The 26865-nt window shown below is 50.1% G+C and overlaps 2 protein-coding genes across 2 annotated transcripts; both read right to left on the reverse strand.

The window, feature by feature from the left end:
* Positions 1 to 2545: 2545 nt before the first annotated feature.
* SERTAD3 (SERTA domain containing 3) lies at positions 2546 to 5726 on the reverse strand. Its single transcript, XM_030297276.1, is given in 3 exon segments — positions 2546 to 3183; positions 3185 to 3547; positions 5544 to 5726. Coding segments are annotated over 2 exon segments (597 nt in total). The 5' UTR covers positions 3542 to 3547; positions 5544 to 5726; the 3' UTR covers positions 2546 to 2943.
* Positions 5727 to 8214: 2488 nt separating this feature from the next.
* BLVRB (biliverdin reductase B) lies at positions 8215 to 23452 on the reverse strand. The gene is given in 6 exon segments (XM_030297275.1): positions 8215 to 8469; positions 11963 to 12076; positions 12079 to 12090; positions 13438 to 13527; positions 13664 to 13830; positions 23266 to 23452. Coding segments are annotated over 6 exon segments (618 nt in total). The 5' UTR covers positions 23343 to 23452; the 3' UTR covers positions 8215 to 8311.
* Positions 23453 to 26865: the final 3413 nt, after the last annotated feature.

Genomic DNA, 26865 nt, shown 5'->3' on the forward strand with positions numbered 1-26865 from the left:
AGGCTCAGGCCATGATTTTTCAGTTCGTGGGTTCGAGCTCCACGGCAGGCTCTGTGCTGACAGCTCAGAGCCTGAAGCCCGCTTCTGATACTGTGTTCCCCGTCTCTCTCTGCCCCTTCCCCACTCATGCTCAGTCTCTCTCTCTCAAAATAAATAAAGATTAAAAAAAATTTTTTAATAGCCAAAAAAAATTGTTTTTGAGTGCACACCTGTACTGAGCGTAGTTTTGTACACTAGGGCACACAGCTGGGCTAAGACCACCAAAACCCCTCCCTCTCAGAGTTTTTATAGACCAGGAGGCTAACCATAAACAGGTGACAAATAACTTGAGATAGGATAGATGCTACCAAGAAAATCAAACAGTGGGGCGAATGTTCGGTGCAGCGAGACACGTTGAGCTAGGAAGGGCAGAGAAGACCTCTCTGAGAAAGGGACATTTATGTTGGTGAAACTAGAGGGGACATATCCTCTGGGTCATTAATAAGTGCAAAGGCCCTGGGGTGGTTATGAGCATGGAGTCAAATGAGACCAGGGTGACTGGTGGTGCGGAAGAGTGGGAGATTCAAATGGGGAAGTTAGGAGCAAGATTGACAGGTCTTTTTTTTTTTTTTTTAATGTTTATTCATTTATTTTGAGAGAGAGAAAGGGAGAGAGAATGAATCCCAAGTAGGGATTCATTGCTGTCAGCACAGAGCCCAATGTGGGGCTCGATCTCACAAACCCTGAGATCAGTGACCTGAGCCAAAATCAAGAGTTGGCTGCTTAACCAAATGAGCCACCCAGGTGCCCCAAGATTGCTGTATTGCAGGCCTTGAAGTTGGGGTTTTATTCTGAGTGTGAGAAGGCACTGAGAGTTTTAAGTAGGAGTAAGACATGGGCATCCACGAGATGTGAAACGCATGTGCCTTGAGGCTCTCATGACCATTTCTTCTCTCTCTCTCCATTGGCACCTGTCAGTTACCCCAATGCTTTCAGACTTAGATGCAAAGCCCCTCTTAAGCTGAGAACCTTGGCTTTGGGCCAGAAAGCAAAAGCAAAATCCCCCTCCTTTCCCTGCCTGTGGACTCCACCGGTGTAGTTCCTCTTTGCAAACCTTCTAGAAGAGTCCCTAATGCTGTATAAACTCACCTGCTGCATTATCTTCTAAGGTCTTTGCAAGAGGCTTAGCCAGTGCTAAGCATTGCATCTTCCTGGCCCCCCTCTCTTTTCTCCTCTCACGGGCCTGGGCTTGTACCTCCCAAATAAATCCTTAGCACTTTAAATGTTTATTTTTGAGAGAGAGAGAGAAGCAGAGAGGGGAGACACACAGGCCAAAGCAGGCTCCAGGCTGAGCTGTCAGCACAGAGCCCGAAGCAGGGCTCAAACCCATGAACCATGGGATCATGACCTGAGCCGAAGGTGGACACCTAACCCACTGAGCCACCCAAAAGCCCCAAATCCTTAGCACTTTAACTTCAACCTGGTCTCTACTTCCTAGCCAAGTTTTCTAGAGCTTCCCCCCCCCTCCATTTGAGAGAGAACACCAGTGGGGTAGGGGCAGAGAGGGAGAGAGAACTCCAAGCAGGCTCCCTTCTGTCAGTGCAGGGACCAACTGACCCACAGCTCAAACTCACAACTGTGTGAGATCATCACCTGAGCTGAGATCAAGAGTCAGACACTTAACCCACTGAGCCACCCAGGCACCCCTAGAAAGATCTACTCTTAATGCAGACTATCTTTAGACATTTTCTTTCCCCTCTGGGTCCCAGCAACACATTGCATGCAATGAAAAAAATGACTTTTAGATGCTAGAGTCACCTATCCTTTGACAGTTTGGTAATTCATGGGACTTAGTTTCTCCTTCCTTTGTGCACCCACGTGGCTGGGGAGTCTAAGTCTACCAAGGAGCAACAAACACAATAGTTGAAAACCAATCCCTGGAGGCAAACTGAGTTTGAGTCCTAGCTCCCTGGTCCTTGCTTTCCTTGCTGTGTGACCTAGGGCAAGTGATTTGGCCTCTCTGAACTTGAGGTTCCTCCTATGTAAAACCTGTTAACAGAATTCTGTATTATCATGAAGATTAAATGACCTAATCCAAACAAAGTGGATACAACAGTACTCTTAACAAGTACTCTATAAATATTATGTTTAATAATATGCCTGCCCCAACTTTGGTGGGGGGGGGTGGGGAGGTGGTGCAGGTGTCCAGGGAACTTACCAGGTCCCTCTCATCGACCCGCTGAAGTTTAGAAACTTCAGGCAACATCACCCTTTCCAAAATACTTTTATTAAAAAAAAAAAAAGTCATTACAAACAATCAAAAACAAAACAAAACAACAAAACAAAACAAAACCCACCACAAAACCCGCCTTTCTTTTAAATAATGTGGCATGGAGCGGTTTGGTTTCCACCCTATTGCACGTGGTCCGGCCTGGTTATGCATCAGGGGACTGCTGGGACTGGGGTCTTGCCAATGAGGTGGGGATCAGCCTTGAGGGAGGAGGTCCGCCCCTCCTGCTCCCTCCAGGTGCAAGTGACAAAGTCTGAGTTCCCATAGCAACCAGGCAGCACATCCCAGTCATCAACATACAGGCCCAGCTTTATCTTCCCTGAGGCCCCAGTGGTCACCAGGGGAGTAGGAACTGGAGGAAAAGGCAGAAGAAATGTGGGAAGTGGGAAATCAGACTCCCAGAAACAGAGTCACGTTAAGGCATTTGGAACAGATAAATTAATTCAGGAAGACCCACCTTCACAGAAGGCTGCGGCAACCAGACACACACACACATGCAAGACGGTTTGTGGAACCCTGAAATGGGAGGAAAGGAGGCCACAGTCACTGCTTAGAGCCCCTGCAACACACACACACACACACACACACACACACACACACACACACACACACCACAGTTGCATCCAGGGATCCTGCCCCACTGAGGCAGAGATGAGAAACAGCCCCTGGAAGTTTTAGGATCCCAGAATGATTTCCATAATGTGATCAAGTTCATTACACTCCCAGGACCCTGGGGCACAGAAGAGGTTGTGAGGAGGCTCCGGTGGGGCCAGTGCAGGCTCCTTCTCCACTGCAGATGTGTCAATGTCCAGAAAGAAGTCATCCAGACCAGAGTCCCCCAGATACCGGGAGCTCAGAGCTTCCAAGAAGACTGGATCGGGCTGGGGCAGCACTTCGTTCTGGGGGCCCCGGGGGAGCTACCGGATTCTGAGGGGACTCCGTGTCGTCCATGGAGGTCTCCAGTTCCCTGAGAATAGAGCCGATGGTGGCGGACAGGGAGAAGTCCTCCTCGCCCGGGAAGAGGGGCTCAGGGGGTAGGGCAGGTGCTGGAGCCAGGCAAAGGGCGGCCTGGAGCTGCTGGAGGGTATTGTGGATGAGGACATGCCTGCGTAGGCTGGGTGCTCGGGGGCCCAGACTCCGCTGGACTTTGTCTAAGGAGATTTGAAGCAGGGCTTGCTGGTAGCTCCGCAGGCCTGCTGGACCCCAGTCCCACTTCTCATCCTCCTCTTCCTCCTCCAAATCTGAGTGTTTTCTCTTCAAGCCTCCTACCATGATGCCCTGTAGAGAGAAGAGGGGCAAGTCAGACACCGCAGGGATAATTCAGATCCCGAATTTCCTGTATGGTTGTTTGGTTTTTAAGTAGGCTCCATGCCCAGTGTGGAGCCCAATGCGGGACTTGAACTCAGGACCCTGAGATCAAGACCTGAGTGGAGATCTAGAATCAGACACTTAACCGACTGAGCCATCCAGGCGCCTCCCGGTTGTTGGTCATTTTTATGATCTAAACCTGTTTCCTCATCTATAAAATGGACATGATATGAATTCCACAGGGCTGAGGAGGAGACTAAATGTAAATGACTAAGAAAATAAGATCTGGATTGAAACATAGGTGGGTTTGCATCCCCCCTACTTGCCTGTGTGGCCTTGAATGGTGAATTTGCCTCCTTGAGACTCAGTTACCTCAGCTGTAAGATGAGGATCAAGTTCCTGAGTCTTAACACTGTTCTTTCTACAATACTCGTTTCTTCAACAGTGTCACGTATGACAGCTGTGGAGTACGGAGACCTGGACTGGAGGCAGGGAAACCTGGATTTGAATTCTGCCTTTGACACTGCTCAGCTGTTTGATCTTTGTAAGTTATGTGACATTACCTCTCTGGATCTGTTTCCCCATCTGTAAAAAGAGGAATGTAAAAATTCTCACCGTATTCTCAAGGAGATCCGATGTGTAATATACACGGTACCCATCTACAGTTAACGCTTAACGAAGAAGAATTTAATTGCCATTTATTCATTCAATATTTATCTATTGTTGCCTGTTTTATTAGAGCCACCGAAGCCCTGTTAGGACACCTATTTGTCGAAACTCTTCTTTTACAGGGAGTATATTTCTGACCATGCCCTCTTCCTAACCGACTGGGAGCTCTCCCAAGAGCAGGGAAGGAGCCTCCCTCATTCTCTTAGCCCGCGCCTTCGACTTCCCCCAAAGCGCGCCCCACAAGAAACTTGCTAAAACTTGACTCAACGCCCGACTCCGCCTCCTCCCTGGATCTCTATTCAACGTCCAGGCAGGCAACAATTTGGCCCAGGGGCTTCTGGGAAATGTGGGCCAATAGCCGCCTGGCACGTGCGGTAACGTTGAGCTTGCACTACAATACCCAGAGGGTGCCGCACGCCTTTGGGACGAACCTCCCCCGCCCTCCCTTAAGGCATGCGCACAAGTGCCCGGGGCCGGTGGGGGAAGGGAACCCGGACGTCCAGCTGCCCGGCGCCTGCCGAGCCCCGCCCTCTGCTGCCTCTAGGGCTGCGGGTCTGAGCTCCAAGCCCGGAACGCCCCTCCCCCACCCCAGACTCCGGCCCTAAAACTGCTTTCTCTCGGGTTTCGCACCCCAAGGAGGTCCTAGATTCTTTCCCCAAACTGCTCTCGGGTCCAGAAACCCAGGCTCCAACACATCGCTCAAAAACTACAAATGCTCTCTGATTTATTCCGTTTGGGAGACTAATTCTGATACCTTCACCCGTCAACTTTCCCCTTTTCTCCCGTCTTTCAAACGCCTTTCGACTTCACCTCCAGACTCTCCCTGTGACTCCAAGACCTGAATATGGGACTCTCACCAGCACCTCCTCACCGCCACTGCGTCTCCCTTACCAAGATCCTTGCCAGTAGTTATCTCCGTTTTTCCAAATGCTCAGGATCCCAGCTCCAACCCCTCACCCCTTTTCCAGAACACTAGAGCCCCGAATTCAACCCGTCCGGGAGACTCGAATTGTCCCAATCTCCAGATTTCCTGCCCCAAAAGTTCCTTCCTCGGTTCTCTCGCTTCTCCAAACACCCCATGTCCCAGCTTCAAACTCCCTCCACTTGAAGATCTTGCCCCAACAACTTCGCCTTCAGTCCGGGATCTCGATTTCAGTCTCGAAGCCCCACCAACCCTATCAGTCACCCTTATCTGCGCCCCCGACTCACGCCCAGACCCCGCCTCCACGACTCTCGGGGGGCGCGCCTCCACCTTCCCTAAACTAAGGCAAATCTCAAGCCAGGTGGACTCTCTCACCTCAGCTGCCAGGTTCGCAATGACCAAGTCGTGGAACGTCCGTAGCTTTTACAAACCCAACAGTGCTGGGTACGAGCCTCGCTCACCTCCCCAGGGCCTCTTGGTTTGGCCTCCGGCCCACCCCGCTCCGCCCAGGAGCCGAACCGCGAGCCGCGATTGGCTGGAGCCCTGCCCGTTGCGGGGCGCGGATTGGCCGGGTGGAGCCACCGGTCCGTCGCAGGAGACACCCGGCCGGCCCTCCCTTTCCTTACACCCCGGACCTTTTAAGGATTCCGACTCGCCGGGGGAGGGGCCACCGTCTCTAGGGTGGAGGGTGGCGGGGACGTCAGAACTGTTTCCTTCAATTCAGCCACTGTCCTCGCTCCAAAGTCGTCAACATTGATCTCTGCGATGCCTTTATACCAGGTGAGGACCCTGTCCGGGAGCGAGGCTGGTCGGCACGCCCCTCCCCACCCTGTTTTCCAGGCGGGCGGGGCTGAGCCACGCGCGGAGGCCGCGCCCCCGGGGTTCCGAGGGCGGACGCTGCGGGGCGGAGGATGACGTAGCTGAAGACCAGCCAATAGTTTGGCGCGGCCTACGTTGCCTGGGCGATCGCAGCCCAGTTCCTGTGCTCCCGCCCCCCAGTACTTTACCCGAGGCCCCTTTCTTAATCTTCAGGACTTCTCAGCACGTCCTGTGCTGGTTCCTCCTGCAACCCCCGACGCCCCATCCTTCCCCTCTCAGGATGGCACTGCTGGGAACTCGTTACTTACTCGCTACTCCCCTGGGGACAAAATCCAAACTCCTCCCTTTTGCCACAAAGCCCTTCACGGTCTGGTCCCTGAAACACACTCCTTGCTCCCTGTGATCCGACCACAGATTGACTCTCAGTTTTTCTAAAATGACTTCGAGTGCCCGCCACCACCATAAACACAGATTTTGTCTGTTTCTTCCTCCTGCCTTAACCCCAATGCTTTAGGTACATAGCAAATACTCAAAAATGACAATAAAGGGCCTCTGGATCTTTAAACTTGTTTCCCCATCCTGAAAGTACACCTTCCGTTCCCAGACTGTTTCTCACCAGGTCTCATCTCAAAGATTTCCTTCTCTCAGAAGCCCTCCCTTGATGCTTGAGTGGGTTAGGACCCATTCTGGGCTCCTATGGTGTCCTGGGCTTGCCCCCATCCTGACCCTGACCCCTCTGCCCATGTCTCCCATTCTTTTTAAAAAATTTTTTTTTCAACGTTTATTATTTTTTTGGGGACAGAGAGAGACAGAGCATGAACGGGCGAGGGCAGAGAGAGAGGGAGACACAGAATCGGAAACAGGCTCCAGGCTCTGAGCCATCAGCCCAGAGCCTGACGCGGGGCTCGAACTCCGGACCGCGAGATCGTGAACCTGGCCGAAGTCGGACGCCCAACCGACTGCGCCCCCCAGGCGCCCCCCATGTCTCCCATTCTTGGCCCTGAGGGCAGGTACTGAGGTTATCTCTGTCACCCAGGGCTTGGTCCGTAGCATCACCCAGCACATGGACACAAAGCAGGCATCCAGTGAAAGTTCTTTAAATATGCCCAATGTGACAGAAGGAGAAAGAGGGCAGAAAAAAAAAAACAAAAACAAAAAACCTGAGCTAGTGCCCTGAAACTGAACCAGTATTGCCCTACCCCTAAAAGTGTCACCAAGAGGAGGGAGAGGGAGTTTTTTCCAGGCTACCCCTGGGAAGGGAGGTTTAAGCCTCCTCAGACCAGTTCTCACGGGTTGGAATTTGTCAACCAGTCATCCTGCTGCTTGCAGAAGCAATATATGATTGGAATGGAATTTTTTTTTTTTTTTTTTTTTTTTTTTTTGGAGGGGAAGGTGTTGGGTGGGTAGGTGGGGGAGGCTGTGAAGTGGGGTCAGAGGAGTGGGTCACTCAAACCTTCAAAAGGTGTCTCTGGGCAACATGGGCAGGGGACAGTAGATTCCAAAGAGGGACATGATTAGGAAGGGGTCATTCTCCCCCCCGCCCAATCCTGCCCCTCTTCCAGAGGCCCCATCTCAGAGTGGCCTCACTGTAACTCCATCTCTAGGTTCCAGTCCCATGAAGCCTGGATGCCTCTCTCCCCTCCATCATGGACTGTCCAACTCCACTCACCTCCACTCTCTTGCCCCTGTCAAGGCCTCTGTCTTGGTGCCCTGAGGCTCTAGCCTCTACTCTTGCACGCCTCCGATCCACATTCACACAGCAGTCAAGGGCAGCTTTATAAACATAAACTTGACTGTGCCCCTCTCCACCTCTCTCCTGCTCCCCTCCTAGCACAGAACCTTAGAATGAAGCTCAAGCTTTTTACAATGATTCTGCACAATTTAGCTTCCATATAACAGCCTCTTGGGGCTGACCACTCCTCCCCTCCGAGCCAAGTATTATTAACTTGTTTGCTCCTGGAGCTGGCTTAGGTAGTTTCCCAAGCCCTCTGGACTTCCTCCTTCAGAGCCCTGGCCACTCTGGGTGGTCACTGTCACGGGCAAGGGTGTCTTCCTCACTGGACTGTGAGATCTGTGAAGGGAGGGTCACCCCCTGGGTCCTCATAGTCCTCACCTGGTCTCCAGCACAGGGCCAGATGAAGAAATGAAGGAAAATCTTACACAGAGGCAGATAGAGACACCGAATCAGCCAGACAAAGCCAGACAGAGGAAGAGTCAGAGTCGGGTCTTCTAGAATAACGTGAAGCTCTGGGCTCAAGATTTATTGCTCCTTTCCTCTGTTCTCCATTTCTCAGAACGCCATCCTCCTGGATGCGGTCAGATCCCTAGTCGTACTGGTGGGAGGGGTAGGTACTGTGCCCGTCGTATTTATCAGTAGTGAGACAGCTCAGCATGAAGTGGCCCAGGTCGTGTTTGGAGATGACCCTTGAGGGGCCTCGTCCATCCAGGGTCACTGAGTAGGCCCCAGTCAGTGGCTGGTCTCCTGCAAGGTAAAGACACAGGAATGGGTGAAGCAGATGCCCCTTCCCTTCCTACAACACATGATCATTCCAGGGGCCTTATAGTGTGCCCAGCCCAGAGGGTATAGGAGTCAACCATGTAGGAAACCCTTCCCACGAGCAGGACTCTAATCTATACCCCTAACTTCATTCATTCAATAAATCCTTATCGATGGCCTACTATGTGTCAGGTGCTGGGCACCTAGCAAGGCAAAAAACAGACAAGAACCCTTGCCCTTTGCATGCAATCATTCCCTAGGAAAAGGCAACAGATAAGAAAGTCAAATAGACAATGTGTTACAGGGAGAAAAAAGCAGAGAATAGCCTAGGGGCTATTATTAACTCTTATTTTACAGATGGGCAAACTGAATCTGGGAGATTACTTTGAAGTTACTTCCCAGGGTTGCAAAGGGTGACTTCCGAGCAGGCAAAAGCTAGATTTGCTCTGGGTCCTTCCGTTTGGAGGCATAACTTGGCTGTTAGGAGGGCAATCTGTTGGCTGCATTATGACAGTGACCAACTTCACTTAGGGGTTGAATGCAGCTACCAGTGCAGGGACAGCCTGGAATCATGTGCAGTAAGAAACACACACCCTCACCCAAGTGGCATTCCTGCCAACAATGTTTCATCTGAGTCTGGGAGAAAACAAGCAGAGAAATCCAGAAGATGGGATATTTAGAAAGAGACCTGGCTGAGTCAATTTTATGAGACATATTTTTAATTTTTTTAATGCGTATTTATTTTTGAGAGAGAGAGAGAGAGAGCAAGTGGGGGAGGAGCAGAGACAGAGGGAGACAGGATCCGAAGCGGGCTCTGCGCTGATAGCACACAGCTTGATGTGGGGCTCGAACTCGTGAACCATATATATATATATATAGAGAGAGAGAGACAGAGGGAGAGGGAGAGGGGAATCCCAACCAGGCTCTTTGCTGTCAGCCCAGAGCCTGACATGGGGCTCAATCCCATGAATCGTGAGACCATGGGGAACCAACCAAGCATCAGATGCTTAACCAACTGAGTCACTCAGGCACCCCTAAAAATTTATTTTCAAGTAACCTCTACACCCAACTGGGGCTCAAACCCACGACCCCAAGATCAAGGGTCACAGCTCTTCTGACTGAGCCAGCCAGGCTCCTCCAATATTTTTAACAATTGGAAAATTTTAAATATGGAATGGACCCTAAAATGATATGGTAGTGTTCATGTCCATTCCCTTCATGCAACAATGGTACTGTGGCTCATTCCCAAGATACCTGTTTTGGGGGGATGCCTATCAAGTTCTAGGAGTGAAATGTGATGATGTTTTCAACTTATTCTCAAATGGTTCATTTTCGCCAAAAAAATTTTTTTAAATATATATGTATTTATATATATGCACAAATACTATAAAAAATACATACTACACAGGTATTCACATATACACATTAGGTGCGTGCACAAAAGGTAAAGCAAGCAACAGATGTTATGAATCTAGGTGAAGGGTTTAGGGGTCTTCATAAATCTTAATGTCTTCAACTTTCTGGAGGTTTCGAAGTTTTTACACACAGTACACAAAAAAAAAAAAAAAAAAAAACCAACAAAACCTACCTCAAAAAGGTATTCTGTGTTAAATAACGTTTAGGCATGATGTCTCTGGTTTCACTTCAAACCCCAGAGGTCAGGAAGTAAAATTATGAGCCCTGTTTCAGAGAGAAAAAACTGAGGCACAGAAGCCCCGGGCCTGAAGTCCACACAGTGCTGGGGCTGGATTTTCACCCAGTTCCTCCAGCATGAGCCCCCAGCGGCCAATTCAAAGCTTAGGATTCTGGTCCCCACAGGGCCCTGAACGGAACCTAAGCACTGAGCCTTATTTGAACCTCTAGAGGCGCACAGGCCTTCTCTTGTCAGGGATCCCAGGAGCCGAGGGCAAAGCAGAGCTGCTCTCGCAGCGAAACAGGCAAATGTGACGGCAGATACAAGTGCCCCAGCCTTTGGGCCTTGGTGTGTGTCCCGATCCCTCACGCCCAATCCTCCTTTGCCTGGCCGCTCACCGGCCTCTCCCTCGCTGCACGAAGCCATTCTCTTTAGAGAGTCAGTGCTCCATAAACACCTCCTCATGTCTCCCTTCTCTGTGCTTTATACTTTCTTCAGTCACCACAGCATACCTAACAGTAATATTGAGTTTCCTGTCTCCCCTGCTAGAAAATGCAAACCTCATGAGAGCAGACTGGTGTCACCAGTGCCTGGAAGGGTACATTCTCCATATGCAAAAGACATTTTTGAATGAATGAATGAATGAATGAATGAATTCATTCATTCATTCATTCATTCCTCCCTGTGTCTGGCTCTGTTGTCTCTCCCAGGTGGATTCCGCCCTGGGAGAAGAAAAGAGGGTGTAGTTGTGGTTTACTGATTCTTTCCACAACGGCACCCTGAAATGTTGGTTCACCAGACAGATATTTACTGAACATCTACCTTATGCAAGCCCTGTTCTGGGCACTAGGAACACAGCTGTGATCAAAACAAGACAAATCTGTGCCTTCAAAGAGTTGGCATTCTACAGACAGAGACACACGCTAAATAAGATAAAGAAAGGAGTGGTGCCTGGTGGCTTAGTCGGTTAAGCATCTGACTTCAGCTCAGGTCATGATCTCATTGTTCGCATTGGGCTCTCTGCTGTCAGCGCAGAGCACGCTTCAGAGTCTCTGTTCCCCTTTCTCTGTACCCCTCCCCTGCTCATGCGTGCGTGCTCTCTCTCTCAAGATAAATAAACATTAAAAAGAAAGAGAGAGAGGGGGGTGCCTGATGTTTAGTTGGTTAAGCGTTCAACTTCAGCTCAGGTCTCATGGTTGGTGGGTTCGAGCCCTACATCTGGCTCTCTGTCAGCGCAGAGCCGGCTTCAATTCTTCTCTCTCTCTGCCCCTCTCCCCCTCTAAAATAAATAAACATTAAAAAAAAATTTTTTTAAGATAAGGAAGGAACGATATGTGTGGTAAAAGGTAAATCCCCCTCCCTTGAATATGGGCTAGCCCCAGTAACTCACTTCTAATAATAATACTAAAGAGGGCTGGGCACTTGGGTGGCTCAGTAGGTTAAACTTCCGACTTCAGCTCAGGTTTTGATCTCACAGTCTCGTGAGTTCGAGCCCCGCGTCGGGCTCTGTGCTGACAGCTCAGAGCCCTGGAGCCTGCCTCAGATTCTGTGTCTCCCTCTCTGTCTGCCCCTCCCTGCTTGTGCTCTGTCTCTCTCAAAAATAAATAAACTTACAAAAAAAAATACTAATAAGGGTTGTTCTACATTCTAATTTGGGGTGGTTGTCAAACGAGGTAATGGAAAAGGGTAAGCAGAAAGGAGATAAAATCAGCAGGAAAGAGGATAGAAAGTGCAGGGGAGGGTTGCAATTTTACAACTGGCCAGGGAAGGCCTGGCAGATCTCACCATCTGATGGGAGGGGAGAGGCGGGTGGCAACCCTGCCCCCAGGTCCCAGCCCCACTCACCTATGTGTGGCGGCATCACGGCCACGTACTTCAGGCCTGACTCCTGCAGCACCTTGTGCATCCGGATGTGGTCATCGGTCACATCCTGCAGTCTCGGGGGCACCTTGGTCGGTCCCATAGCAGGAAGGCTGGGGAGACACAAAGCAGGGTAAGCCAGGGCTTGAGGACAGCCTGGCCAGGCCCACAGCCCGCTGGTCATATGCCAGGACAAAACCCTGCAGGGGCTCCCCACTGCCTGCCAGTTGTCCCGGCTTCCCGTCTTTCTCACAGCCACGTAAGGGCTGACCTCCTCTCTCCCTACCTCTTCCTGTCCGTTTACCTCCTGTCTGGGTCATGACAACAGCCTTCTCCTGTCTGCCTACCCCTGCCCCCTGCAAGCAGCCAGACAGGGCCGGTGCACCCCCAGAGGGTCATAGTTCATCTGTGGCTCACCTCATTCGGGGTAAAGCAGAGTCCTGTCAGAGCCCACCAGGCCCCACCAGACTGGCACCATTAGCCCCCTGACCTGAGCACCCAACACTCTCCCTTTCACTCACTCTGGCCCGCGCCACACTCCTGCCTCTGAGCCTTCGCAACTGCGGATCCCTCTGCCCTCCCTCAGGTCGCTTCCTTCCTGGGAGGATGAAGCACAGAGGCAAGGCGCGGAGACCGTGGAGACCGTCAGCCTGGTTTCACAGCCTGGTCTGCCAGCCCCAAGCTGTGTGACTGCGGTGCAGCCGGTGGGCCTCCCCGTGCCTCCACTCCCTTCCATACAAGGAGGCATACAAACCAGCTACTATTAACTGAGCACCTACTATGTGCCGCTAGGAGTATAAATACGTCAGAATTTTGTGATGACCAGTGGCACTCATCCCTAAGGTACTCATATGGTGCTTAGCACACAGGAGGTGCTCAGTGAATGCTGTTAGCATTCACTGCTCCCGTTATGCACCCTGTACCCTGTCTTTTGGATTATGCAAGGCAACCATTTGTTTCATGTCCTTCTCCTCATAAATTGGGAGCTCTGTGAAGGTAGAGACGTGGTGTGTGGATCACGGCTCTGTCATTTCCTATAGGAGGGTCTCCCTGCCCCTCTCTCGGGCTGGCTGGGTCAGGTGCCTCCTCTGGGCTTCCGTAGTCCTCTAGGCCTCTTCTGTTCTCGCCCTGACCCTCTGCCTGTGCCCCTTCATCTCGGCCCTGGCTACTCTGGCCTGTCCCACTGTGTGTGATGATGGGTCTGTTTACCACTTCCCTCCCATCCGTGAGACCCATGAGTACAGGGCCCAGGGCTGTATTGGTCACCACTGTGTCCCCAGCATCACCCGGCAAGGTTCGTGCACATGGTTGGTGCTCAATAAATGCACAGTAACTTGGGATGGCTCCAATGGCAACTTGCATTGGCTCCTTGCATTTGGATGGCTCCAAAGCTCCTTGGCTGCCTGTCCAGTACCTACCCCCCCACCCTTCAGCCCCATCCCTATGATCCCACCACCCACCCGAGGTGCAGGCCACGACCTTGTTCACACCATGGGCCTTCATGGCCGCCACAATGTTCCGGGCGCCCTCGGACATAACTGTAGTAGGACCTTAGAAAGGACAGAGAGTGGCTGTCACTAGCAGGTGGCGGTGGTGGTGGGGGTGGCAGGGGTGGGGCCGGGGGCGGGGGTGGCGCTGGGGGCCGAGGTGCAGGGGTGGGCCGTGGGCAGAGAGGGGGCTCAGTACTGAGATCATTGCGGGTGCCCAGCAGCACGATGATGGCATCCTGCCCAGCCACGGTCTTGTCTACATCGGCCGCATGCAGAACGTCACCCACTACCACGTGGGCTGGCTGGGGCCCCTCTGGGGGCAGCCTGGAGGCATCCCGCACCAGCACTGTCACCTCATAACCTGTGGGCAAAGAAGGGCAGAGAAGCAGGTCAGTAGGCTTGTGGGCTGCCACTCCCAGGCTCCACGGGCTGGGTCCCGGAGGGTGCCACGAACCCCCAAATCCATCCCCCCAGGTCCCTTGTTATGGGGAAGTGGTCTTCACACATTTTTTAAAGATTTACTTATTTATATTTATTTTTAATTAAAAATTTTTTAATGTTTATTCATTTTTTGAGAGAGAGAGAGAGAGAGAAGACAGAGCGTGAGTGGGGGAGGGGTAGAGAGAGAGGGAGACAGAATCCAAAGGAGGCTCCAGGCTTTGAGCTGTCAGCACAGAGCCCGACATGGGGCTTGAACCCATGAACCATGAGGCCATGACCTGGGCCAAAATCAGCACTTAACTGACTGAGCCACCTAGGCACCCCAAAGGTTTATTTATTTTTGAGAGAGAGAGAGAGAGAAAGAGAGAGAGCAAGTTGGGAGGGGCAGAGAGAGAGAGGACAGAGGATCCAAAGCAGTGCTCAGTGCTGACAGCAGAGAGCCCGATGCAGGGTTTGAACTCACGTTCAGAACCGTGATATCACGACCTGAGCTAAAGTCAGACGCTCAACCCACTGAGCCACGCAGGCACCCAGTCTTTAAATATTTTTGCTGGCATACTCACAGTTGACATTTAGCTGGTTGTTAAAATAGGACAATACCTTCATGCCCGTTTATAAATAACCTGCCCTGATGCCTCCAAGGGCCTCCCCCAGAACTGCCCAGACTTCTCCACCCTCCAGCAACTAAAGGGTTAAAGCCTGGCATCACACCGGTCTATGCCCCCCATCCATGGAGGAAAATGAGGTACAGAGGAAAACATGAGCTCCCCAAAGGTTGCCCAATGCTGGGATTGGTCCTCAGGCTTACTTCTGAAGGGCAGGGCCCTAAGTGGTCATTCAAGATTTGAACATCGTCTTGGTATGTCCAGTCCCAAAGAATTTTGAGTAACTGTGTCTCTACACATACACACCTATTTTAAAGTTCACAACCAACAGTGGCTCGGTCGGTTAAGCATCCAACTTCAGCTCAGGTCGTGATCTCACAGTTTGTGGATTCAAGCCCCGAGTCAGGCTCTGTGCTGACAATGCGAGCCTGGAGCCTGCTTCAGATTTTGTGTCTTCCTCTCTCTCTGCCCCTCCCCCGCGCGTGCGCGCGCGCGCGCCCGCGCGCGCGCTCTCTCTCTCTCTCAAAAAATCAATAAACATTAAAAAATTTTTTTTAAATAAATAAGTTCACAGCCAACATATTCTTCCTTTGTTCTAAACATGGCAGAGGATGTTAATGTTTGGGTGTATGGAAATAATGATATTTAAAAAATTATTAATTGTGGCCTCTGTTATGGACTAAATGTTTGTGCCCTACCCCCCTAAATTCATATGCCAAAGCTCTAGCCTCCAATGTGATGGTATTTGGAGATGGAGCCTTTGGGAGGTAATTAGGTTTTGATGAGCTCATGAGGGTGGGGACCCCATGATGGGATTTGTGTCTTTATAAGAGGAAGAGAGACCAGAGCTCTCTGGCCACTATGTGAGGATCCAGCAAGAAGGCAGCTGTCTGCAACCCAGGAAGAGGGCCCTCACCGGAAGCCAAGTCTATTAATACCTTATCTTGGACTTTGGAGCCACCGGAACTATGAGAAATAAATACCTATTGTACACCACCAGTCTATGGAATTTTGTCATAGCAACCCGAGCTGACTAAGACAGCTTCTAAACATCATTCTTGTGATAAAGGAACCAGAGCTCCTTAGAGAAAGGACAAGATGAGGCTGGAATGTCTTGTAGTGCTGGTAAGGCAATGCTTAAAGAATGATGAGGCTATATTGAAAGGACACAGAAGTCACTTTTATAAATTTATTTTTAAGTTTATTTATTGAGGGAGAGAGAGAGACAGAGTGCGAGCAGGGGAAGGGCAGAGAGAAAGGGAGACAAAGAATCCAAAGTAGGCTCCAAGCTCTGAGCTGTGAGCACAGAGCCTGACATGGGGCTCGAACTCACGAACCACAAGATCACGAACTGAGCTGAAGTCGGACACTTAACCAACCGAGCCACCGAGCCGCCCCTGAAAGGACACAGAAGCCACTTGAAGGCGTTCTCATTGGAAAAATCAGGGACAATATGATTTGTCCAAAAGAATACTGACAAAGAGGGATGCCTGGGTGGCTCAGTCAGTTAAGCATCCAGCTTCTGCTCAGTTCATGATCTCACAGTTGGTGAGCTCGAGGCCTGCATCAGGTGAGTTTGTGCCCCGCTCGGGCTCCACGCTGACAGTGGGGAGCCTTCGTGGGATTCTCTGCCCCTTGCTCACTCATGCTCTCTCTCTCAAAAATAAATAAATAAAATTTAAAAAATGGTTAAGTTGGTAAATAAAAAAATTGACAAAAAATTTACACATCAAGTATTTAAAAATCTGTGAGTTCAGAATGGTACTAACAAAGAAACCTCATTAGTCATCACCAACAGCTACCAGAGGGTTAGTTCATTGTCCAGAAAATGATAAAAGAAAAGGAAAAACAACAAGCAAAATTGTTCCATTTCTCTTGACAGCTGTCATGTATTTCAAAAACAAGTGATGGGAGATTTGAACACTCTGGGGCAATGATGATGACAATAATGATAAACAGTGCACCTGGGTGGTGGCTCAGTCCGTTAGGCGTCCGACTTCAGCTCAGGTCATGATCTCACGGCTGGTGAGTTCGAGCCCCGAGTCGGGCTCTGTGCTGACATCACAGAGCCTGGAGCCTGCTTCGGATTCGGTGTCTCCCTCTCTCTCTGTCTCTCCCCGCTCGTGCTCTGTCTCTCTCTCAGAAATAAATAAATATTAAAAAAATTGTTTTGGGGCGCCTGGGTGGCTCAGTCGGTTAAGCGGCCGACTTCGGCTCAGGTCATGATCTCGCGGTCCGTGAGTTCGAGCCCCGTGTTGGGCTCTGCGCTGACAGCTCGGAGCCTGGAGGCTGCTTTGGATTCTGTGTCCCCTCTCTCTGACCCTCCCCCGCTCATGCTCTGTCTCTCTCGTCTCAAAAATAAATAAACGTTAAAAAAAAATTAAAAAAAATTGTTTTAAGAAAATAATAAATAAAATTTATGCAATACTCACTACATGTGTTTGACATATGTTTTACTCATTTAATGCTCAAAGTAACCCTGGGTTTGAATTGCAGCCACACCACCAGCTAGCTGTGTGATAATGGGCCAGTCACATAATCTCTCTTGGCCTTAGGGCCTTCATCTATAAGGCGACACTGATAATAGTCTCTACCTCATAGGGTTAATGTAGGTTTAAATAATACATCTAAAGGTTTAATGTAGTCAGTTGATTTTTGACAATGATGCCCAGACAATTCTGTGGGGAAAGAATAGTCTTTTCAACAAACGGTACTGGGATAACTGGACATCCACATGTGAAATAATGAAGTCGGATCCCTACCTCACACTGTATATGAAAACTAACTCAAAATGATCAAAGACCTAAATGTTAGAGCTGAAACTATTAAAAAATCTTAGAGGGGCACGTGGGTGGCTCAGTCGGTTGGGCGTCCGACTTCGGCTCAGGTCATGGTCTCATGATTTGTGAGTTTGAGCCCCAAGTCGGGCTGTGTGCTGACAGCTCGGAGCCTGGAGCCTGCTTCAGATTCTGTGTCTCCCCCTTTCTCTGCCCCCGCCATGCTCATGCGCTCTCTCTCTCTCTCTCTTTCAAAAATAAATACACATAAAAAAATAAAAATAAATAAATAAACAATCTTAGGAAAAAACAGGTATACATCTTTGTGACTTTGGATTAGGCAACAGTTTCTTAGCCATGATATCGAAAACACAAGCAGCAAAAGCCTGGAGCCTGCTTCAGGTTCTGTCTCTCTCTCTCTCTCTCTCTCTCTCTCTCAAAAATAAACATTAAAAAAAAAAGTGAAAAGAGAATCAATAGAATGGGAGGAAACTTTTGCAAATCATACATCTGATAAAGGGCTTGTATTTAGAATACATAAAGGACTCCTACAACTCGATAATAAAAAGATAAAACCCAATTAAAAATTGGGCAAAACATATGAACAGAGACTTCTCCAAGGAAGATACACACGTGGCCCATAAATACATGAAAAGATCCTCAGCATCATCAGTCATCGGGGAAATGCAAATCAAAACCACAAAGAGATACAACGTCACACCCACTAGAATGGCTATGATAAAAAAGACATTAAATGCTGGTACACATGTGGAGAAGCTGAAAGTCTCATACGCTACTGATGGGTGTGCTGAATGGTGCAGCTATGCTTTGGAAAACATTCTGGTAGTTAGTTCCTCAAAAGGATAAACATGAAGTTAGCATATGACTCAGCCTTTCCACTCCTAGGTATATGTCCAAGGGAAATGAAGACACATGTTCATACAAAACTTGCACATGATTCCATCGAGGCATTATTCATAATAGCCCCAAATGGAAACAACCAAGACGTCCTCCATGGACTGCATGGATAAAATGAAAATGAACCCGGTCTACCCATCCAATGTACATAATAGCACTGGGCAATAAAAAAAGAAAATGACAGGGGCGCCTGGGTGGCGCAGTCGGTTAAGCGTCCGACTTCAGCCAGGTCACGATCTCGCGGTCCGTGAGTTCGAGCCCCGCGTCGGGCTCTGGGCTGATGGCTCGGAGCCTGGAGCCTGTTTCCGATTCTGTGTCTCCCTCTCTCTCTGCCCCTCCCCCGTTCATGCTCTGTCTCTCTCTGTCCCAAAATAAATAAACGCTGAAAAAAAAAAAATTAAAAAAAAAAAAAAAAAAAAAAGAAAATGACAGACTGATACGTGCTCCAACACGGACCCCTTGAAACAATGTTTCTTGCTAAGTGAAAGAAGCCGGTGGAAGCCAGTGACAAAGAACAACGTGATGTACGATTCCATTTACACGAAATGTCTGGAACAGGCAAATAGGTACAAAGAGAAAGGAGATGAGCGGTTGTAGACAGCTGGGGGAGGGGTTAAGAAGGAAACGGAGGGGGTGACTCCTAGGGATTTCTTTTTGGGGTGATGAAAATGTTCTAAATTAATTGCGATGGTGTTTGCACGTTCTGTGAATAGGCCGAAAGCACTAAGTTGTGTACTTTGAGTGGGTGAATTATATGGCATGTGAATTAAATCTTAATAAAGGTGTTTTAAAAAGCACAGAACTGGGGCGCCTGGGTGGCGCAGTCGGTTAAGCGTCCGACTTCAGCCAGGTCACGATCTCGCGGTCCGTGAGTTCGAGCCCCGCGTCAGGCTCTGGGCTGATGGCTCGGAGCCTGGAGCCTGTTTCCGATTCTGTGTCTCCTCTCTCTCTGCCCCTCCCCCGTTCATGCTCTGTCTCTCTCTGTCCCAACAATAAATAAAAAAAGTTGAAAAAAAAAATTAAAAAAAAAAAAAAAAAAAAAAGCACAGAACTGAAACAAACAAATGAAAAGTTGAGGGGGTGCCTGGCACAGAAAGGGGCCGTATGTGGGGCTGGCTGTTACTATACTTTTTAATCATCTCACAAGGTTATTTCCTGTCCTGGTTTAGTCCTCCCTGGGCTCCCGGCCCCTATCTCACCCCCTCCCATCCATACTCCACATGGCAGTCAGACAGAGCTTTCCACAGTTTTACTGGAGTGCCCTCCAGCTCATATCCCTCCCATGATCCCCTCAGTGCCTGGACATAAAGTCTATGCTCCTCATGACAGCCTTCCAGTCCCTCGGGGTCTGGCCTCCCCTCTCCAGCCTGTGCTGAAGCCACTACCCTCTTAACTCACTGTACTTTTTAAGTTCTTCAAATGCATCATGGTTTCCTGCCTCCTGGCCTTTGCACATGCTGTTCCTCAGCCAGAAGCCCTTGATCCTTTCCCCAAGCCCCCAGCTGCTTGTGTTTCCTCTGTCACTGTCTTACTTATGCTGCCCTAGAGTAAATAATGGCCCTGCAGTTCCAGGGACGTTGTCATATTCGTCACCATCTCCCTGATGTTTATAAACACAAAAGCACAGGGGTGGATAACACACATAAACACAAAGCACAGGCTTTACTGCCCCATGGACCTGGGTTCAAACTCCAGCTCTACCAGTAAGTGGCTGAGGAACCACAGGGAACACGCTCCCTGGTTGGACCCCAGTCTCCTCTCTAAAGTGAAAATGAGAATTCCCAGTGTCCCCATCCTGCGTGACCACCTTTCAGAAGGGAATGGCTGTCTTCACACACATCAGGGAGCAGTGGAAACTTTCAGGGTGCCAGTGTGAGCATCGGTTAACTACCAATGGTTACAACGGACCCTAGTAAATTGTGAGCACTCTGAGGGAGAAAAATGTTCTCATGGAGAGTGAGAGCTCTGACACGTGCTCAGTACAAGGGTGCCCATTAGTGTTATATTATTGCTGATTAATGACATTTATTGAGAACCTCTTATATGCCAAGTCCCGTGCTAAGCTCTTTCCATAGATGAATGGTATTTTTTCCAGACATTTTTTAAAAGAATGTTTATTTATTTTGAGAGAGAGAGAACATGAATGAGGGGGAGGGGCAGAGAGAGAGAGGGAGACAAGAGAATCTCAAGCAGGCTCTGCTCTGTCAGCACAGAGCCTGATGCGGGGCTTAATCTCACAAACTGTGAGATCACGACCTGAGCCAAAAATCAAGAGTCAGCTGCTTAACTGACTGAGCCACCCAGGCGCCCCTTTTTCCAAAAAATTTTTTTTAAACAACCCATATTTAAATGTAAATTTCAATAGCCACATGTAACTAGTAGCTACCATATCAAACAGCATTGTTTTAGAATTCACAGATTTGGGGGGCGCCTGGGTGGCTCAGTCGAGGGCGTCTGACTTGGCTCTGGTCACGATCTCACTGTTCGTGGTTTTGAGCCCCACATGGGGTTCTCTGCTGTCAGTGTAGAGCCTGCTTTGGATCCCCTGTTCTCCCTCTCTCTGCCCTTCCCCTGCTCATGCTTGCTCTCTCTCAAAAACAAATAACATTAAAAAAAAAGAATTCACATATTTTACCCTTTAGAAAAAACAAGAGCATTGGTAAGGTACTTCCACACTTTTTTTTTTTTTTTTTTTTACAAATCCTTAACTTTATATTTTTTCTTAAATTTATAAAAAAGAAGTTCTATTGTATATGAAAGTTGGAAGACGTCATTTCTCATGTTGCTTTTGCTTTATCTTATATATTATCTGTGTGTATAATATAACATATGTAATTATATACGTGTATATATAAACACACACAACACACACAGCACACACATACAACATACGCATAAAGTTTTTTCCTAACTATTTGAGAGTAAGTTGCAGAGATCATGCCCCTTTTAAAATTTTTGATCTCAACCCTCAGTCCAAAACAGATTTCCATGCCTAACCCAGTATATACAACTCCATGCATATATATATTGAAAGAAGTTTCATAAAACCAATATTTAACCTATGATATACTGACACCTTTATAACCAATTAAATGTATTTCAGAACTATGACCCACAGTTTGAAAAGCACCAGATTGCAGCAATCCTAAAAGATATTATTATATGCCATTTGAAGATGGGGGAATTGAGACCATTTTAGGTTAACTGAGCCAAGTTCACACAGCTATGAGTTCACTCAGCCAAAAGAGGGCTTATTGAATTACCAACTACGTATTGGTCATGGTTCTTAGCATTTTCCACATATTATCTCATTTAATCATTGCAAGCACCCCAGAGCAAGCAATATAGTTTCTTCTAAGAAAATTTTTTGGTTGGTGGGGGGGGGCACCTGGATGGCTCAGTCGTTTAAGAATCTGACTTTGGCTGGGGTTCGTGGGTTTGAGCCCGAGTCAGGCTTTGTGCTGACAGCTCAGAGCCTGGAGCCTGCTTCAGATTCTGTGTCTCCCTCTCTCTCTGCCCCTCCCCTGCTCTCTCTCTCTTTCAAAATAAACATTTAAAAAAATTAAAAAAAAATTTTTTTTAAGTAATCTCTACGTCCAGTGGGGTTTGAACTCACGACCTGAGATCAGGAGTTGCACGCTCTACTGACTGTGCCAGCCAGGCACCCAAGTGCTACTAGTTGTATCCCCACTTTCCAGCTGTCTAGGTACACAGACGACAAGGCGTTCGTTGATGTAGGTGGTGAGTGGCAGAGCTGGGATGTGAAGGCGGCAGTCTGGCACCAGCCTATAGAATCAGTGAGGTAAATAAAAAGCCCAGCTCAGTCAGGCTCCTCTTTTCCTGCTGGAGACAGTGAGGCTCAGGGCTCAATGTGGCTCTGAAGAGACTTGTCAGAGCCACCCTGAGATGGCAGGGCCTCCCCTCGGCCTCAGCTCTCAATTCCCTGGGGTGCAGTCCCAGTTGTGACCAGCAGGGTGGACAAGTGGAATTCAGCAGAATTCAGGATAAAGGGTAAGGTAGTAACATGGGACTCTGGATCCTCAGGGTGACTCAGCACCTTTCAACTTCTCCCTCTTACTTCCTCCCCGAGAAATAGTTATCAGCAAATTTCTTTCTCCCTCCCACAAATCAAGATCCTCACCGAGTCTTCCTGGAGAGGGAGAGAGCAGTGGGCCTGATGAGGAACTGTCAGGCCAGTCCCACCAAGGGCTGGGCTAGGAGACAATAGAGAGTGGGATCCTGACAGCCTCCACCCTTTTGGGGCACCCAGATAGTCAATATCTTCAGCGTCACTGAGGCCAGCGAGGGTGGGGCCTTATATCTGGAAGTCCCAGGCACCCTGGGGGTTGGTGAAGTCTGGATGGTGGAGGCAGGGAGGCCGCAGGACGTTATCCCCTTTCTCGGAGCAACTGAATTTGCAACTCCTACCTCCACCCCCTCTTTCCCAGGACCAGCCCCAAGTCTTCACCTACGTCTCCATATCCTCTTTCCCATACCGTGCACAGCAATGGCCCCCAGCCTTCTAAACTTCCAGCCTTGGTGCCCAGGCCACGAGCAAGTGCACTTTGGCAGTTAAGAGCACAGGCGGGTTCAAATCCCAGCACCACACTTTCCACCTGTCTGATATCGGGCAAGTCACTCTCTGGGCCTTAGTTTTATCATCTGTGAAGTGAGGTGATATAGTACCCGCAACATGAGCGCTGGGGAGGAATTAACAGGGGGAGAAGAGCGGTAGGGGCTGGGAGGAAGCCGTTGCATGGCTTAGTAAGCCCTCGCTGGGTGTGCTAACAACCACAACTACAACTACAGCATTTCATAAGAGCACTGTATTTAAAACCTGTCACTGGAATCCTCTGCCTCCCAGGGCCAATTCCTAGTCTCAGACTCATAAAATTGGATCTCACGGGTCCCCCATTCTGCCCCGTCGCAACCGCTTTGCCCCTAGGTCACAAAATCAAAGCACGGAGGCCCAACCAGCCTTGCCGGGTCCCAGGATGCCCCTTCTAATGAGGGGCGTATACACCCGTGACATCCCCCGCCCACCCCAGATCATGCATGCTTCCACCGCCTGCGCCAGGGTGGTGAGCCCGGTCCTGCCCGTGGCACCGAAGATGGCAATCTTCTTGACCTCCATTCTGCGGACTCGTAGGGGTGTGAGGCCACGGAGTTGCACGACGCGCGGGAAACTGGCTGGCTGCGGGCCTCCCTATCGTCCTTCTCCGGCGGGAGGACAGGCGGGGCTGGCACCGAAGGCACGCCTCAGCTGCCTCTGGGCCCAGGCTCAGGCCGAGGGGCGGGGCCAAACAGGCCACGCCTTAGCCAGGAAGAACGCGGTGGAGCGGCATCGGTCTGCTCACCTCAACTGGCGTCAGCACCGCCCCCTCCGCCTGCCACTTAGATGGGAGGCGTGGCGCATGGACAACTGGGAGGAAACTGGGGTGGACCCCGGTGCCCCGCCTCTGCGCTCTAGTCGGGCGGGGGGTGAGCTCGGGCCACGCCCACCGACCTCTCCTAGCTCAGCCCCCTCTCTAAGGCTGAGGCTGACCTGGGACCCACGCTGTGCCCCAAGACCTTTCGGAAGCTGCAAGGGGAGAAAATGAGGGAGGGTGGGACACTGTGTGTATATGTGCCCATGTGACTATGTGTGACTGAGTAGCCCAAGGGAGAGCAAAATGTGGATGACACCAGGCGCCATCCTCTGTATAGCATATGTTGCAGTATGAGACTGTGTGGACAGTGGCAAACATTGATGCTGTTCTTTTGGGACTTGTGGTGCCACTGTGGATGACACTGTGTCGGTCTGTGATGCTGTATGCATCCATGAAGCTGGGGGATGTGGTGTGGGGACACGTGGAGATGTGTTTTAGGGAGTGTATGACACCACATGGACATGTAAGGATGTGTCACTGTGACCTTATCTGAGTGGTGCTGTGGGTGTTAACTGTTGTGATGCTGTTGTGACCTCTTGGGACTGTATGATGTATGAGTGTATGACCCTGCAAGATGTGTGACAGTGTGTAACAAGTTTGAGTGTGTAAAAAAGTGTGTGGATACTGTGTGATTGTGAAGCTGTGCGTGACCAGTAAGCAGATAACTCTTTGTGACCCCATGGGAGTGTGCGACAGTGCATGGCATATGCGTGCTTGTGTGTGACATGGTGTGGGTGGTGGCACTATTGAGCGTGTCACTATGTGTGATGCTGTCGGGGACTGTGCCAGAGTGGGACCCATGTGAGCGTGGTGACTGCGTGTGAGTTTGAATGTTGGCTCTGTGTGTCCCCGTGGGTGGGGGGGGGGTGATGCCGTGTGAGTGTGTGGCTGTGGATAAATGTTTGCGACGCGTATGTGACCCATGTGTGTGCGTGTGTGGGTGTGTGTGTGACAGTGTGGGAGTGTGTGACCCCGTGAGAGTGCGTGGCTGTGTGTGACGCTCTGGCCCGGCGAGGGCGTGAGGGGGCGTGGGAAAGCGGTGGAAAGAAGCGCAGGAGGAAGAGGAGGATGGGGAGGGAGGGGTAACAGGGGGAGCCGCAGAGCGCAGCGGAACGAGCGAGAGAGGGGGAAGGAGGGAGGCGGCGGCAGGAGCATGCGGATACGGTAGAGCGGCGGGGCGGCGGGGCCGAGCGGAGCCGGGCGGGTTGGGCCGGGCAGGACGCGCCAGTGAGGGCGGGGTCGGGCGCCGCGAGCAGCGGGGACGGCGGCACCGGCGGCCACGGGGCCCAGGTGAGCGGCTTTGGGTGATAGCCCCTCCCTACAGCATGTCCCCACCTGCCCGAGAATCCCTCCCCCGCGCGCCGTGGGCATGGCCTGAGCCCCTAGGGTCTCCCGGGCTGGAGGAGGGGAAGGGTCCAGGGCAGAATGAGCCCCCACACCTCAACCCAGGCCAGCCTCCGCGCCATGCGTGAGTCTTCCTCCGGGCCTTGTCCTTCCCAGGTCCCCTGCTTTCGAACAGTGACTAGACTGCAGGGAGAGAGAGGCGCGGCCTCGGAAGGGTTAAAGCATCGATATTTTTTTTTCCCCACCCCCAGGCCGGAGCCTTTGGGGGCCCTGGGACACCTCTTTCCACCTCCCCCATCTCCTTTGCCTCCCTTCCTTCTCCATTCAATCACATAATGGCCAGCGCTCTTCCCAGCCTGACAGCTCACCAAGTGCTAAGTGCCTCCCCATCCCCAAGTATTCTCCACCGAGGAAACGGTTGTGATCACCATTTAACAGGGAGGGAAACTGAGGTAGGGAGGCCAAGTTAAAGATGGGTTAAAGATGCAGCAAGAATAAAGCAAGGCTTGAACTCCTTTCTCTCTGACTCCATCCAGCACAGGCACTTTGATTTGCTAAGATATGTGACCAGAGAGGATGAATAATGATAACAAGGACCATGTATCAAGGGCTTGCATGTACTAGATACAATATTTCCTGCACTATTAACTCATTTCATCTACAAATCCCTAGAATGGGCACTATTATTACCATTTTACAGATGAACAAACTGAGGCCCAGAAAGAGGAAGTGACTGGCCAAGGTCACACAGGTGGTAAGTAGCCATGTGCCTACTTATAGCTTTCTGTAGAAGGAGAGAAGAATAACAGTGGATTTTGGAGTGTCCACTCGAAGGGACAATCTCCGCTACACTGACCAACACCCAGACCCTGCTTTCTTACAGTCTGGTGTGTTGTCAGGTGTTGGGTCTTTGAGAAGGACATTGATCTCCTCACAGTTCCTTCCTTTTGTAGTCTCAGAATCAGGAGGGGGGCCCAGAGGGAGGAGGAGAGGTATCCGAATGCCTCCCACCCTCTTTAATTTCATATTTGCAATCTGGCAAGTGTTCTAGAGCATAGCTCTGGATCAGACAATATGTCAGCTAGCTGTTGCCACAATAATGCTGCATAAGAAACCACCCCAAACTCAGTGTTTGAATACATGGCGCCTTTATTACCCATCAAGTCTGAGGTCAGGGACTTAGGCTGGGCTCAGCTGGACAGTTTTTCTGGTCTCAGTGGGGCTGATTCACGTGTTGGGATGTGGGGGGGAGCGGTGCTGACTATTGGCTGCTTTAGCCGGCCTTGGCTTTAGTGACAGGGGCCTTAGGCCCAGCCTACCCTGAGAGTGTTTTTCTCACAGTCACAAGCACAAACAAAAACATGCAAAGTCCTTTGAGTTTTAGGTTTAGAATTCAACAGCCCTTCCACTTAATTCTGTTGGTCAAAGCTAGTCATGTGCCCAAACCGGAAGTCAAGGTTGTGAGGGGACGCTCTTCCACTTTTCCCTCCCTACATGGAACTCTCCAGAGTTCTATGGCAAAGGATGTGGTTATAAGGATGAAGAATTGGGGCCATTTAATGCAAATGTAGTACCTGTGTTTGAACTCTGGCTACCCACTAGCTTTGCGACCTTGGACCTTAGTTTCCTCCTCTATAATGTCTTTTTTTTTTAATCCTTTAAAGTTTGGGGCACCTGGGTGGCTCAATCTGTTAAGCATCCGACTTTGGCTCAGGTCATGATCTCCTAGTTGGTGAGTTCAAGCCCCGCATCAGGGTCTGTGCTGACAGCTCACAGCCTGGAGCCTGCTTTAGATTCTGTGTCTCCTTCTCTCTCTGCCCCTCCCCTGCTTACACTCTGTCTGTCTCTCTCTCTCTCAAAAATAAATAAACATTATATTTTTTT

This window comes from Lynx canadensis, chromosome E2, assembly GCF_007474595.2.
Source record: "Lynx canadensis isolate LIC74 chromosome E2, mLynCan4.pri.v2, whole genome shotgun sequence".
NCBI lineage: Eukaryota > Metazoa > Chordata > Mammalia > Carnivora > Felidae > Lynx > Lynx canadensis.